Here is a 16,992-nt window from a genome sequence, read left to right on the forward strand (position 1 = left end):
CTGATCATTATGAATCTTGAAACACAGTGCACTATGAGCTATATTTAATTTAGTTTTACGCAAAGAGGGTAAAAAGATAACGAAACCCTTTCGTTAAAATTCTGATATCTCCGATTAAAAAACGATCATTACAGCTTATTTTAGTTTCTTTGGATGATTTTAAAGTTTTTTTATTTTTTTATTTAGTTTTTTTTTAGGAGGAGTATATGTGCACAATTTTCTCCTTGAAAATATTTCAGATTTGCATTGAATTTCATCTATCGTCATTTTTCATGTCACCAATTAAGCAATATCCCCCAGATTAAAATTTTTTTTTAAATTTTCGATATTTTCTAGAATCAAAATCATGTAATGGATTTTTATTAAAATTTGAATAACAATTCTAGATATTAGGTTTAGACTTGGTTATAATCCACTATTAAGAGTGGTGTGTATACACCGATTGGAATAATCGTATATTTTGGCAGTCGTTTTTCTGAAATTTAACAAGAAAATTGGTTGTTCATTTTTTAAATGTTAGAGGATTTTGTCTTTGAAATAAAATGTTTGAAGTTTGTGTGAGATGGTTACAGTTTAATACTGTTGTAGAATATCGTATAGAAAATCATTGTTGATCTTCAGCGTTTGTAATAATAATTTATTCGACTCGATTCTCTCTCTCTCTCTCTCTCTCTCTCTCTCTCTCATATATATATATATATATATATATATATATATATATAAATGACAAAAGCCCATTTTCCAAATGTCATGATGTTGACCCTCTTACATTTTATTTCTTTAATTACGTTAACCTTCACAATTCTTAACAGCAACGGTTTCGTAGCACAAAATCATTAACTTAATTATTATATCAATCAATGAATTTATTTTGTCCTTAACTCGTCAGGAGAAACAGCAACTATCAATCCAGTTAAAAAACATAAAATTAATTTGGGCATGATTAAAAGAAAATCCGAAATTTGGAAGAGAAGTTGAAATTACCTTTTATTTTACCTGTTATTACGTCATTTTCAATATATAATATATACGCACATCGTGTGTGTGTGTGTGTGTGTGTGTGTGTGTGTGTGTGTGTGTAATATATATGTATGTATTATTTGCTTTTCTCCTTTTCTGACGAGGTTTCTGTCTCATTACTCTTTCTGTAACCCTTATAGACTTGATAATGTAATAAAGCTCATACGTAACTTTACGCTGTATCTTAACTTCTTCTCTGTTATTAGTCGCGTACAAGCGACTCTATAAGTCACTCCGTCGGTCTGTTGGTTGGTCGGTCTGTCGGTCTATCCATAACACTTTTGTGCTTGGCCTTTTTGGTTAAGATCAAAGGTCTGTTATTAATAGATGCTATTCTTAGCTTTTTAAGCTTTTCTTGGCCTATATGTATATAAATGTATATAAAGTGTTTATGCATTTTTTATATATTTATTTTATGTATATATCTCTTTCTATTATTCTATAAAAAATCTATTAAGTCGAAAACGGCTAAGTCGATTTTTATGAAATTTCACACAAAAGTACTTTGTTTCTGGCAGTGTTCTTAGATAGGTTTTGTATCGGAATATTTTTGATAAGTATCGATAATCGAAATAATCCGATGAAAGAAGGAACAGGCGATTTCGATCAAAGTTAACATCTTATGCAGCTTTCTATCACAAGTGCATTTGAGAAGTTTTATTGTAACATAAGCCAAAAGGCCCGATATATAAAATCATCAGTAGGTTCTTTGATATGGCAGGGGCGTATTTGAAATGAACGTTTTTGTGTAGAGCACATCTGAACCATGATACTTGACTTTTGCACTTTTAAACTTTAATTCAAGCCATCATATATAAAATAATTTTATAAAATCAAAATTAGGTTCTCTACAGTGCAATGTAGATTACAATGTATTGGGAGTTAAGTCATTGCGTGTACGCACGTGAAACTTTCTACCAATGCGCCGCGATGAGTCCCCAATTAGAGCAGGCAATCGATCAATTTGATTGAAAAATGGGCGATTTCACCGATTTAGATGACAATAAAAATGTTGGAGTGTGAAATATTTCTTGATCTTCATTAAATCTTGAGCAACGTCTGATCTTCTTGCTAGTATGTATGTATGTATGTATATATATATATATATATATATATATATATAAATATATATTTCTCTTTGCCTGTTCCACTTTTTCTCGGAAACTATTGGACCGATCTGGTATGGACTTTTGTTATGATAAAGTGCGCCGAACTATTGTGGTATCCGTTCAATGCTCAGTTAGGGATTAATGGCGATTAGTATTTAATCCAAAATGAGTACAAATTCAACCATCAATTTGGCATAAAGCACTCCTAAGTCAACGGGCTATAACCTTTTCCCTCATTTTTAATTGGCAAAACGTATAATATATATAAGCAAATATTGATAAAAATAACAGCTATTTTGTTCATTATGAAACTTATATCAGTTTTTTTAAAAATCTTTTTTGCATTAAAATAATAAGAAACATCGAAAAAACAAACTCATTTCAGAAGAAAAATTCCTTCTGCTAATTTTAACAATATTTGCTTAAATGAAAAAATGCTGCATAAATACACTTTTGTTGCCACGACTGTAACAGCTTCGGTGTCTACTTTGCATAACGTCACGTTCTCTCAGCATAAGCCTTAGTAATGTTTTTGGTGCCCGCGGTCTGTTAAGCTAAAATTTAAAAAAATAAAATCTATATATACATAAAAGCGAAAATGTATGTATGTATGTATGTATGTATGTTTGTGTGTCTGCTAAAATCTTTCGACAGACTGAACAAAAATTCACACACTTGGTCTCATATGAAAGCCCCATCCTTCGCAAGACAAATATCGAAAAATTGGTCAAAAACGTTAATTTTTTTCACCCTGAAACCAACACTTTTCTACAGGGGGGGGGGGTCAGCAAAAACCGTCCTCTCATGACGAGATCGGTTTTACGCATGCGTCTGACGACGTCATAACCTGATTTAGTTTAAATATTTGAAGAACTGACACAATTTCATGTACGTCGTGTTAGTTCAGTTGATTAGATCGTTGGGTAATTAGCGAAACGTTTTGGGTTCGAATCGTTGTGTGAGATGGTTTTTTTCCGATTTTTAAAATTTTAATATTGAAGCAGGGTTATTTAAGCCATTTTTCACGTAACGTTCATTTTTCTGTTTTTTTTTTTTTACTTCGCTTATTCTTAGGTTTTCATTAACACCCCCCACCCCGACCGACACACACACAAAAACACCCGGGTACCCACCGATTTTTTAAATTGTAATATTGAAACAGGCTTATTTAAGCCATTTTTCACGTGTTTTTTTTTTTTTTTTTTTTTTTGTGTGTTTTTATTTTTCAGAAGTTTTAACGTTCGTTTTTCTGTTTTCTTTTTTGTTTTTCAGATTTTTACATTTAACATCGTTCGTTTACCTTACGTTAGTTTCTTTTGTGTTTTTTTTTTTTACTTCGCTTATTCTTATGTTTTGATTAACCCCCCCCCCCCCCACCGCCTGGGTACCCCCCCCCCGCTTTATTTTTCAGATAAGTTTTAACGTTCGTTTTTCTGTTTTCTTTTTTTACTTCGCTTATTCTTAGGTTTTCATTAACACCTCCACCCCCTCCCGACCACACACACCTCCAAACATTCGGTCAACGCCGGGTACCCCCCGCTAGTAAATAAATAAATAAAAAATACGGACCCTACCAAGCTCCAGTCTCTGTCCCATCACCGCAATGTTGTATCCCTGTACTTATTTTTTTGTTTTTTGGGGTTTTTTTTGTTTACAAATATTTACGCAAAATTTGCTGCGATGAACTTGTACCTTTCAACGTAAATACCCTTAACCAACTCGACAAGCAGCAAGATTCAGTACCTTCACCGTAGAGGTCTCCAGGTGCCGGAAAACTCTTTACTTTAAGCGGTTAGAGGAAAAAAGCTTTAGTTTTGAAACTCCCCCCTACTCGGTTTCTCTCGACTTTACTGAAATTAAAAAAAAAAAATGTGAAAAAAAAATATCTATAATACCCTTTTCGCGCGAGACCGACAGATAGACAGATTATGCATTCTGATCCCCATTGTTAGACGCATCCTTTAACCTTGAAATATCTTCAACTGGAAGAAAAAATTCCCCGGCCAGGAGTCACGTGGTTTCGTTGAATTCCACTTTGAAGACTCTTGACCTTTAAAAGTGTCACTCAAACTATTTCATTCGAACACAGACGTCATTATGTAACATTTCTTCTCTCTCTCTCTCTCTCTCTTTCTCTCTCTCTCTCTCTCTCTCTCAAACACACTTGTGTAGAGTGCATTCCTCCCTTGTCACCTAACCTGTATGTCTCTCCTCTTCATTTCTTCCTTTTTTGAATTTGTTATATTTCTACCCCATCACTCACCTCTACTCATTTTTTCTCGCACATCGATTTACTTTATCATTCGGTCCTGATTTTATGATTTTATCTCTTTTACACGCCCCCTCCGCCCCTAAAAAAAAAAAAACAAAAAAACTTGCGCTAAACGTTTTCGAATTATTTGCAATTAAAATGCCGATGTGTTTACATAGAAAAGTGAGGTCATCTTAAAAATTCAATATATTAAGGCAATATTAATCTTCTTTTGGAAGATAATCATATAATATTATGGAGTGTAATGATGGACATGGTTTGACCCAGACGTCAGTTATGACAAGAGGTAGCGATTTGAGCGATTAAGTAAATGAAATGATGAAATGTGAAAGAGTCTGTCCCGATTGAGAACGCAGAGAGAAGAGACGTCGTATATCAAATTAGGGATAGGTAGGCACGTTTAAACCTAACGTAACCATAACCAGAAGCCACTCGAAAACCGATTCGAGTTTCTAATTTAATAAAAGTTAGTTTAAGCACGATTGTTGTTGTCTCTCTTTTTCTTTATACGAACCTTGCTTCAGCTACTGGTCGAGGAATACGTCGTCAGTATTAGACTACGTAGAAAGGGAGAGTAGCGACGCAATAAATAAATAAAATAAAATTAAAAAATAACTTCGGACATTTTTAAATCGGATTTTGTTTCGTTTATTTTAAGAAAACGTATTCGATGAACCCGTTCTTCACAAGACTTAGACTTTTGTATTTCTTGGATTTTGGGCATCGGATTTTGCCAGTAAAATTTAAATGGATGTATCAGTCATAAATAGACTTAGCTTCTCTCTTGGAGCAATACCATGTGTCTGCTTCTCGGCTGACTATAACATAGTCGTCTTCATGTCTAATGTGAATAAATTTCTATTGAGCTTGGATTATTTAGCCGTACCGTGACTGATTTTGCTGACTCACCATCAACCTAATCCTTAACTTAGAGTCGTCTCTGGGCCTTGATAAGTGATCTTTCGAGTAAAAATAAATAAATAAAAATGTCTTGGCTAGGCGACTTGGTTGCACATTGACCGATCAGCTTTCGGTTGCAATGATTTTATCTGTACTCTGAAATACTACTTCAGCTCCATTGGGAATCACTGTCAGTCAGCAAAGAGAACCATAAAAGCAATTAAAGGTCTCCCACTCCCTCTCGTGTCCACTGAACGCCCAAGCAGGAACTATCTTCGTCTAAAGATAACTGCTGGTAGATTTTCGGCAGCTCAAAGAACTTTCAAATCTTCACCTAAACTCTGTTTCAACTTTCTTCCACTTATACCAAACAATTTAGGTAACTTTATTTAATAAACACTTTTGTTGTGATAAAAAGAAAGATGTTTTTCACTTCGTGCAACGGTTTTCGTCACATACTACTAATATATAAAGACAGTTTTAAAATTAAATGGTCGCTTTAGTTAAAATTCTTGTCGACTCCTACCGGAACAATAATTTTTATTTAACAAAAGTCGCATCAAATAAAAGAGACTACCTTTAGAATGAGTTGCTCGTCGGTTATTGGGCAGGTTCTTTTTAATATCAACAATATCATCTTGACTTTACGCTATCGGATATATTCTTGCGTTTTCATCGTCCATTACTTTGTTTATCTCTTGTAATACTTATGTAGATGAGTTTAACACATCGATAAGAGATTCAGTGGCTTTTTGTTTTAAAAATAAGTTACCCACTAGCTTACGCCGAATCTTTTCTAGAACCTTTCCCTAAATACCCCAACCCCCACCCCGACAAAAAAAAAACATTTCGGATTGAGGTAAAAAATAAAATTAAAATAAATTAAAAAAGGTTTCATTACTTACTCAAAAGGATGGATTCGTGTAATTTGCGTATTTGTGCTAAAAAATATAATTCCCCTTGCATTTCTGCTTCTACATAAATTCACATAGATAGCTATCCATTCTGCAATTAGTTCCACAGTGGCATTTATTCTGCGTTTTGTATGACGAGAAAAAATTTCAACTATCTCAACGTGGATACCTTAATCCTAACCTAACGCTAACGCCACGTATGTCTAGCAAGACTCGCACAATTAGGTGTGATATTATCGGCGCCCCCTCCCATGTTAGGAAGCAGGGGAAAATATGAAAGAGGAAATAGGCTTACCACGGTAAATAAAGGAAGGCTAAGGTGCAGATGTCAAAATTCACGTTGAATTGTTGCGTTGTTGATGCATTTATAACCTCTCTTGGAAGTCTATTCTAGAATTCAGGATTAAGAAAGCGATTCTCCTCGGATTCAATCGAAATCTGCAGTGAAATAGTTTCTGCATAGATCTTTTTGCTAGTGCAGGAGTGAATAATATATTGTAATGACCATTGAGGAATTTGTGTTATCGTCGGCGCTCAAGAAAGAAGAGGTTATTTTCTCGAGGTTGCTTTCACAGGGTAAATCCCATAGACCCTGCATCATTTGAGTGGGCTAGTATTTAAACTCTTTTTAGATGCTGGATATCACGTATTAAATATCTACCAAAGGTCTACTCTAACAGTGGCTTGACGAGGAGTCATAAAGAGAGAGAAATATTTCAGAGATAGGTTTGCAGAAAGAACGTCGAATGAGAAAACAGTTTCTTTGAATTGACGTATATTTTGAATGACAAAAATTGACATTAAAAATTATTCAGCACCTTAAATTCACAGAATTCTTGTTTAGGGAAATGATTAATACTGTTTGTTTTTTTTTTATTGTTTTTACAAATAAAATCTAAAAATAGTTGAAACTGTTGGCAAAATATTTAATTTCTTATCTTAAAAAGATAGTTTGAGATGAGCAAAAAATGAACGATGCCATATTTATGTGATTTGGGGCTATTTTCGCAAAAGAGAAAAGTTAGTGTTTTTTTTTTTGTTTTTTTTTTCTTTTTCTGGCAGAAGAATAAGGCGTGACAGATTTCGTGTAGAATAAAACAAACACTGGATTTTTATGCCAAAAGAAAAAAAAAGGAACGAGGAAGGCTGAGAAATAGTTACCAGAAAGTTGGCAGTTTCCGACAATGTAAATAAGATATGCCATATTATCTTAGTAGTTTGGCAATTGTGGCGAGAGAGAGAGAGAGAGAGAGAGAGACACACACAGACAGACAGACAGACAGACAGACAGAGAGAGAGACAGACAGACAGAGACAGAGAGAGACAGACTCCTTCATGCACCGTGAAAGATGTCTACTCTTAATTTCGTTGACATGATTTTTTTTGTTTTCTTTTTTCAATTAAGTTTTGCTATTCATATATAAAAGTTTTTGTTATATTTAGGTTTTATTTTAAGAGAGAGTCTTATTATAAGTGATGCTTAGAGAGTCTTAGAGTCTTAGTGAGAGATGTGTTGTAAGAGAGATTGTTCGTGTTATGACGATTAATATATATAAAAATGTTCATACTTAGAAGTGTAATAGAATGAGGAGACAGTCTTCCGACAGTCTTAGTGTTCATATTGTGTATGTAAGATGTGTATGTAATGACATTTTAAACCACATGATATACATAAGACATATATAACAATTTTCACTTTACCTTTTGGTAGAATTACAACACAAAGACGACGTTTATAAAAACACATGATGGGTTTATTTCTTCACACGACCGGTCGTGGTTTTCTGAGTCAAGAATTCAAAGCTTCAAATTTTAAGTTTCAAAAGTGACCGTCTCGCTTCTAGACGTTCGAATGTCCATGTCTGGACTGTCGTCTGTCGTCCTCAGACTCTCTCTGACTCTCTCCCTCAGTTTCTCCTCGCTTAACTCTAAAGTTTTCTAACTATATCGAGAACTTCCCATTTTCCATGACGCCATACACATGTTAAAACATGTGTCTTCTTTCACGTGTTCTGGACATGCGTGTCCAAAACTTTTTCCTTTGTTTACAAAAAGAATTTTAACCTATATTCCCAGTATGTTAAAAACATGTTTATTAAATTATTCTATAGTTGCATTCCTCAATTGAATTTTTCATAACAGAATTGACAACGCACATTCTTTTCTTGAAACTATTTTATCTTTAAGTTAAACAATTGTTTGTTTTACATTCCATTGCTAATTCTCTCTCGTAATCTATTTCTAAACCTAAATTACGAGGTTCGAATTTCGTCTATGCTATTTCATTTTCATTTTAACTAAATCTCTCTATTTTTATACTTACATGAAAAGGGGACAGCCCTTATCATGTAACATTTTGAACGCACGCAAATAGACACTCGCACACATCATTCCAAGAGTTTCACCTCTTTCTTCTCCATTATCTGTTTGTTTATATATATATATATATATATATATATATATATATATATATATATATATATTTCTCTTAATCTATCTGTCCGTTACACTTTTTCTCAGAAACTCGTGAATCGATCTGGCTGAAATTCTGTAACGGACCATTGTTATGATAAAGTGTGGCGAATTAAGTATTATGCTATCCATTCGATGCACAATTAGAGATTAGCGTTTAATGTAATAATGAGCACAAAATAACCAAATGCAACCATTAATTTGGCATAAAGCACTCATTCTATGTCAACGGGCTATAACTTTTGCCTTTGTCTAACGGTCTAAAAAGCTTAGTAATGTTTTTTTTTTATGTTGTCATATAGTCGAAGCCAAAATAAAATCATAACTTTTGTTTGCTACGAGTATGTTTTTTTTGGTTTCCCTTTTTCTCATTATCAGAAAAGGAAGAGAAAGCAGAACAAATTGAAGAAATCAGAAAAGTTAACTTTTTATGGAAATCACACCAGATTAGTTATTTATTTGTTCCCCACGAAACAAAATGTGACACAAAGTCTGTTTAATGTGGGAGATAACCAGCTCCCCTCAAAAGGGGCATTCTCCAAAAATAAAATTGCCTTAGTATAGATGGGTTCTCCCTCCATTGACCAAGGACAATTAATATGAGTGCAACATCTAAGCAGACACCACACTTCAGCCACTAGTCCAGTACGAGTACCGGATATCGACTGATATCCAGGCTAGACATGAAATCACTTTATGTATGAAGCTAAAAATATTACTCTAAGATCAAAACTTGCCGACAACAAGTGTTAGATGAAATAGATTCTGACCCCCAAATCAGCAATACTTTCTCCTTTGTCAGAAACATCGCTCATTGAATGTGAGGACTAAAGAACAAAATAAGGAAAACAAGAATTACGAGGCTGCCGAAAGTAAACCAACGTTTCACTTTCTACTCTCCTCAATTTAAAAGCAGATGTTTACCTGAAAAAAAGGATGGGAGCCGGATGAACCGAAACATAGTATAAAAATAACAAATAAAAACAATTGTCCAAATAAAACTTCTTGCATCTTTGTTTCTCTCTTTTCCTCTCCTTTTTTTACCTTTTTTTACCGTCTTTATTCGTAAACCTATGTATGTTTCGCCTAACCCATTCCTCTCTTGTTTTACTGTTCTGAAAAAAAAAGTGATTCGGATACTGGAGCTACCTCTTTCAAATATAATGCAAATATTTATTGCTTTGGGGCAACTCCAAATGGAACAAAACAATAACATTCTTGAATAAAGGTAATTGCGTTCACTCCACCCACTTTCACAATAATATGAAAAGAAATTAAAAAGAAAAGATCTAAAAATATATATGATATAAAGTAATTTTCAGATCGTAAACAGCTTCAGCTTATATATTAAAATTTTATATGAAATTAAGTAATTTTGAGATAGTAAACTGCTTCAGACATTTCTGGGAATTAGTCCATATACACTCTCTTAAATATATATATAGATATATATATATGAAATATAGTAATTTACAGAGCATAAAATATTTCGGCCATTTCCGGGACTGACTCAGTATACCTCCATCCTTAAAAATATATATTCATTTAAAGTAATTTTCAGATCGTAAACTGTTTTAGCCATTTCCGGGACTGACTCTATATTCCCACCTCTCTTAAAAATATATAAGAAATAAAGTAATTTTGAGATCATAAACTGCTTCAGCCATTTCCGAGATTGTTTCCGTATACATCCGCTCTTAAAATTTTATATTAAATAAATAACTTTCAAATCGTAATCTAATTCGGCCATTTCCGAAACTGACTTCATACATCCCCTCCTTAAAAATATATATAATATAAGAGAGTTTTAAGATCGTGAACTGCTTCTGCCATTTCCATGACTGACTCCGTAAAAAACCCTCTTTAAAAATATATATGAAATATTTTTTAATTTTCATTGTTTTTTTTGTTTTTTTTTCACTTTTTAAAATATTAACGTTAAAGTGTAGTATAGTATTTCTTTTCTATCCTCGATTAGTGAATCGTTCTAGACTGAGAAAACATTGTTCAAATTATGCAATGCATGAATATATATTTGATTTGACAAGAATTCAAAATGAAAAGAACAATTAACTTGATAACGTCAATGGTAAGAGTTCCATATAGAAACGTTGATTTAATTTGAATAAAACAAAATACGCATCAAGTGCGTTTGAAAGCCAAATCACGACGTAATATTAGGAAAATAAAAAAATATTTTACTTGTTTGAAATTTATAACATAAATATATTTCGGAGCTAAACTAAATCCTCAATATATTGTTTTCTTTCTTTTCTGTTCTTTCTTGTTATGTTTTAAAGTTGTAGGAAGAAAAGTTTGTTGATAAAGAGCCGCGCGTTTATCTCAGCGGTTGTATTTTGAACTGTTCAAACAGTGCGTAGGCTTTTTAAATACGACGAAACACGTGTCGGTTGATAATTATATTTTAAAAACTAGCGGGGGTTGTTTGGAAGTGTGTGTGTAAGGGGGTGGGGTAAAGTACAGAATAAGCGAAGTAATAACCCTGTTTAAATATTTAAAAAAAAAAAACGATGTTAAACTCCTTTTAAAAAATCGGCAAAACAAAAACAAAAACGAAAAAACAGCGACCAAACGTAAAACTTCTTTAAAAAAAAATCGGAAAAACAAAGCAAAAATCGGGTAAAAAAAATAAATAAAAAAACACAGCGAAAAGCGAAAAAAATGGCATAATAACCCTTCAATTGGGTTAAGTCCATGGTGCGTTTCACCCAGTAGAAAGCATAGAACGAAAAGGAACGTTAAAATTCCATTCCATTTTTTTAAGCAACTACGAAATAAAGAAACCCCAAACCGGTGTTCCTTCGTAACTGTCCCCTCTGAACGATCCCACAGCGGTGTAAGTTGTGGCGGGAGAAGGAGGAATTTATTAGAGAGGAAAGATCTTACTACTGCCATTGATTTTAACCGATTTTGGCAGTGAACCCTCAGCAGAAAAAATATAGGAATCTACGATTATCGAGGAAGTGGAGGGGTAATAGGCCTATAACACACCTCAGATATTGTGCTGCAGTTTTTGCATGTTACATTCGCATGAAATGTCTTTATTTTCAATCCTATTAAGGTCATATATATATATATATATATATATATATATATATATATATATATATATATATATATATATATATGCCGGTCCCCATTTGGGGGTACCAAATTGGTCAAAAGGAAAATTATTCCCAACTCGCATTTAGGTAAAAATACACTTTCATGTAAATAATTGCATTCATTCAAAACGTATTGCAAAAACAAATAAATAATATCTATATCTAACGTGAGAACGTATTTGGTAAAATATATGATTTACACAGGTACATAATTGGTGGAGGTACATGTGTGATAAAGGTATGTGACCTTACGCAAACAAAAAAATTTCGTCTAAATATTTTAATAAAATAAGCTCTAAATTGTATGACGCATTCATTAGTAAACATGGAAATTAGATGATTTCTTAATTTTCTTTAATGATTTGATTTTTTTTCAGGTTCCTGAACATGAAACGGAGACGATGAATCCGTATTGCAACAGTAGCAGCACTGGTGGTCCGCATGGCATTGGTAACAAGGTGCCCGATGCCTTGTTGAATACAATGATGAAAAATAAAGATCAGAAACCTTTCGCTTACATCCCTAGTGGAATCGACCTCAAGGAAATGGCAGAAAAAAGAAAGTAAGAGAAAATAACTATACTTTTTCGGTTTAATTAAATTGTACCTTTTTATTAACTGGTAGTGCATTAATTTGTCACACACAATATTTTTAGACTTTTTTTTTTTTTTTTTTTTTTTCAAATATCCACTGAGGTGGTTGACAACTTCTCTATTTATCACAGACTCAAACAACATATGACGCACAGGCAACTGATTGGTCTGTATTGAACTGTAGAAGACCCGTCCCCTATATTTTTAAATACTGAACAGACTGTCAAGGTTTTCGTACGTGTTGGGAAGCATCTCTCCTTAAGACAATGTTTAAACAGCTTTGTAAACATAGGAGATAGTTCTGGTTGCAGTTTTCATAGCACTATGGCTGAAATGTTGTCAAGGTTTGTTACTTTTCTGGAATCAATGTTATTGATAAGTCTAGCAACATCTCGGACAGATGTGCGGATGTCACTCAAGGTCTTTTCAGTTCAGGGAGGAAATTCAAAGGTCCTGATCACAGGGGTCCTGATTAGATGTGGAGTTCTTACCGAAGAGTTTGGCTTTGTTGAAGGCATATTTTTTAAACTGATAATTTAAAAAGAAAATAACTACTTTTCGAACGTTATTTATTTATTTTTTTTTTAATCCTTTGTTATTGTCTAGTATAAGGACAGGTTTCTTCGGACGTTCGAAAGCTTCAATTTTAAATTGATTTGAACATGGTCTTCTGCCACAAAGTAATGTACTCCTCTTTTCTCGTCCTTTAAATGAGTCCTTTTAATCTCCTTTAATCGTTTTGACATGACGGGATACCCCCCCCCCCAAGCCACCGTAAGGACTCTAACAAAACGGATTTTTCCAATACGTTTCATTATGTTTGTTCTCGGAAGTATGTTTTGGTTGAGTCATAGGAGACCATCATCTCGAGTCTCTCTTCTTCTTCTCTCTCACCCCCACCCCCATACATACACAAAATAAAATACCAGCTGAATATGACACCGTCGTTTTCAAATGAAATATTAAAAAAATCTTGTCGATCTTAAATAATTAAATTCTGTCCATTACACCTATCACTTCCGATCCGCTTAAGATGTTGTTCATTACCAATTAACAATCTCATCAACTCTTATCGTTGAGTAGCTTTTGGGCCTTAATAAACGGTAACACACAAGTAAAAATTTAAAAAAAAAAAACGAAAGAAAAAAAACAGCTGATTATGTAACATCTAAACAACACGCAATCCATTGACGTTTTTTTTTTACAAGGTAGTCACCACTTATCAAGGCCTGGAAGCCACTCGGGGATAAAGGTTATTGCGTGTACAGTAATCAATGGGATAGTATCTTAGTAATCGTTAGTAGTGGAGATTTGATAAAGTGACTTATTTAAGGGGGCGATTAATCAGAAATTTGTTTATGTTGGACTTGAAGACATTCAGGTTGTAGTCAGGTGGGAAACAGGCAAACGGAGCAGAGTTCCACAGGCGTGCACTTCTAAGAAAGAAGCTCGAGAATTGCATCAGCAGTGAGATATCTTCTGGGACGGTAGAAGGATCCTACCATTTTTTCCAGCGACCTTGGCAACTGACTTGATGTACGTGTTCCATTTCAGGTCAGGAGTAAAGGTCAAGCCCAGAAGCTTATCAAAACATGGAGCTTCCCTTAGACGAGAGCCATCCATTTTAATTGATACCAGATGGAGATCAGAGCGTTGATGATGTAAAGATAGGAGCTTGGTTTTAGATGCATTAAAAGTAACCAGTCACCTCTTCCCCAGTGTACCACACGCTCAAGATCAGAGGAGAGAGAATCAGAGAGAACTTTGTCATTTACGGCCTTTGATGTGTTGCAATAGATGGTCGTGTAAGGCCCCTTTAAAAATCGATTGCTCTTATAAAGGAACTCCTGAAAATGATTCCATGAGAATGCATTCGTATAATCAGCATGAATAGCGATAGAAAATCTATCTTAAACTGAAACGTGACAGGATAATCCTAACCCTAACACGGATAGAGTTGCTTATTAAGATGATTGGATGCTTGTAAAAATTATTTACGAAATTTGTGCGACTTCTATTCGATTCCCAACTAACTATAAGCACGATCTTTTTCGAATCCAAAGTTAACAAATTATTGTCATCTTAATTAATCTAATTCCAACCATTTCACCCATCGTTTCCAATCCTCTCATAATGTTGTTCATCTTCCAAGTAATAATCTCATTAATACTTATCTTCGAGTAGTCTTATATACACTACAACGTCAGTTTGTTTCAACTATAATCTTTGTTTTATATTTATTTTGGGGATTGTTTGGGTTATTGTTCTCATTTTTTTTTACAACGTTTTGGCCGATATAACCTCCGACCATCTTCATGTGCATTCACACTGGATGTTATTGGTGGATGGGAAAAAACAGCGTCAAGTCTCTATTTTTTTTTTTATTATTATTATAAATCCAGGTCCATTCCACTTTTTTTTATATGTTTGTATTTTTTTTTCTTTTAGATGAGGCTTGATAATTAGTGTTTGTATTATTATTATTTGGATTGTTTGGTATGAGACGGTCGGAGGTTACATCAGCCGAAACGTTGTGGAAAAAACAACCAAGATGAAAACAATAGTCCAAATAATACAAAAATATAATTATCAAACCTCATCTAAAAAAAAAAAAAAAAAATTACAAACCTATCAAAAAAATGGAATAGACCCGGATGTATAAAAAAGAAATAAACTTAGCGCTATTTTCCACCGTTCACATCCACTGTGAATGCACCTGAAGACAGTCGGAGGTTACATCGGCCGAAACGTTGTGGAAAGAACAACCAAAATGAGAACAATAGTCCAAATAATCCACTAAAATAATTTGTCTTATATTGCTTGGCGATTTTTCAATGTTCAGCGATTTGAATTTGTCTTGTTTTGTAAACTTTAGCCTCGAAACTCAGTAAATGGGATATGAAAAAAAAACTCGTCTAGTTACAACTATTGTAAACAACGTTTTATCTATGGAATACAATATCACGGAACTGCTTCCCACACAACAACTGACTACAACAGCCTTTAAAGTTAACAAATTCTTGTGCCGTCGTCTTAAATAATCAACTCATCTCAAGATGTTGTTCATCACCATTCGACAATCTTATTAAACCTTATCCTTGAGTAGCCTTTAGGCCTTAATAAACGGTGACACATGTATAAAAACTAAAGAAAACAAAAAAAAAACAAGCGACTATGTGACTTCTAAACAACAAACACCGAATCTATTTAAAAAAAAAATATTGATGTAGATGAAAATCATCCATGTGCCTCAAATTCTAACCATTTCACCCATCATTTCCAAAAAGTTCATCTTCCAATTGATAATCCCATCCTCGAATTGTTTTGGGGCCTTGGCAACAGGTGATACATTATATAAAAAAAAACCGTAAAAATAAAAAATGGTTTTGTAATTCTTTAACCATTACCTATGGGGCGGGGGCACTAAGTAACAATTTAAGTAACTGAGTTTTGTTGCCTTTGTGTATCATTGGAGCACAGGGTGAAGTAGGTGCTAGGGTGATTTCAAGAATTAGGAGTAGACTAACATAAGTGCCCGGCGTTGCCCGGGTGTTTGGAGGTGTTTGTTGAGCAAAAAAAGTGATAGTAGGCAGGCAGGCTCGAACCCGTGACGCGAAGGCAGAAAAGAAAGTGAAAGAAAATCTGACATCTTACCGCTACTCCATGACGCAACCTGAAGTTTGGAACGTTAAAATTAGGCAAAGTCAATCCAACCGCTACGATGACTTGCAAAAATAGCTTGCAAAAAATCGACCCCTCTTTGTAGAAAACTGCCCAGTTGAGGGTGAAGGAATTAATGTTTTTGGTCAATTGTTCGATATTCGTCGTCTGAGACGCCGAGCTTCATAATGATACCAATCTCGTGAAAATCCGCCGCCTCTGTTGAAAGTTTTAGACAGACCTACATACATACATACATACACACACTTAAACAGACAGGTGAGATTTATATTATAGATGACTGTAGCCAGCAGAGTATTATAAGTATTGATCAAGGGAAAGAATCTATCAGAAATGTGTTCGCAATGTGATGTATGGAAGTGAAACCTGGCCAGTGAGGGTTGAGGACATGCGTTGCATAGAGAGAAGTGATACGAGAATGATATGATGGATTTGTAATGTGACATGTGAATCTTAAAGATAGACTTGGATTTGATTTCCCTGAAGATTAAATCTGGACAGTATTATGCAAACCTAGAGACTTCGATAGTATGGCTACGTCGAAAGAATGGCTAAGAGTTCTTTGGTCAGTCCATATGGAATAGTTGAGGTAGTGTGTCCAGTTCATAGGGAAGGACAAGTAAGACATGGGAGGAATAGATAAAAATGGACGAGAAAAATATGGATAAAGACCTGGACAGATACAGGTTACTTTGGAGGTCATTTCTTAAAGCTGTCCAACCCATGCCAGCAGATAAAACGGACATTAAATCGAATACGATAATAATGTTGATATGCCCATTTATTTTGTGCGACTCTTTAAATATGCCTAGGAATTCAGTTATTGCCCTTCCAAAGACCAACCGTTTCTTAGCCAAAATCGGGCTCAAGTAAAACGGTCTATCTTATCACCTTGTATAAAGCGTT

The 16,992-nt window shown here is 34.1% G+C and overlaps 1 protein-coding gene across 23 annotated transcripts in view; it reads left to right on the forward strand.

Annotated features, from left to right (window-relative positions):
- The window catches only part of LOC145293860 (uncharacterized), a 337,198-nt gene that overhangs the window by 202,599 nt on the left and 117,607 nt on the right, over nt 1-16,992 (forward strand). For all 23 annotated transcript variants that reach the window (XM_080140571.1, XM_080140581.1, XM_080140587.1 and 20 more), the window contains exon 4: nt 12,190-12,374. In XM_080140571.1, coding sequence (XP_079996697.1) covers nt 12,190-12,374 — 185 coding nt within the window. The remainder of the gene's footprint in view (nt 1-12,189; nt 12,375-16,992) is intronic.

Source organism: Euprymna scolopes, chromosome 15, assembly GCF_053919585.1.
Source record: "Euprymna scolopes isolate OS-2025 chromosome 15, ASM5391958v1, whole genome shotgun sequence".
Taxonomy (NCBI): domain Eukaryota; kingdom Metazoa; phylum Mollusca; class Cephalopoda; order Sepiida; family Sepiolidae; genus Euprymna; species Euprymna scolopes.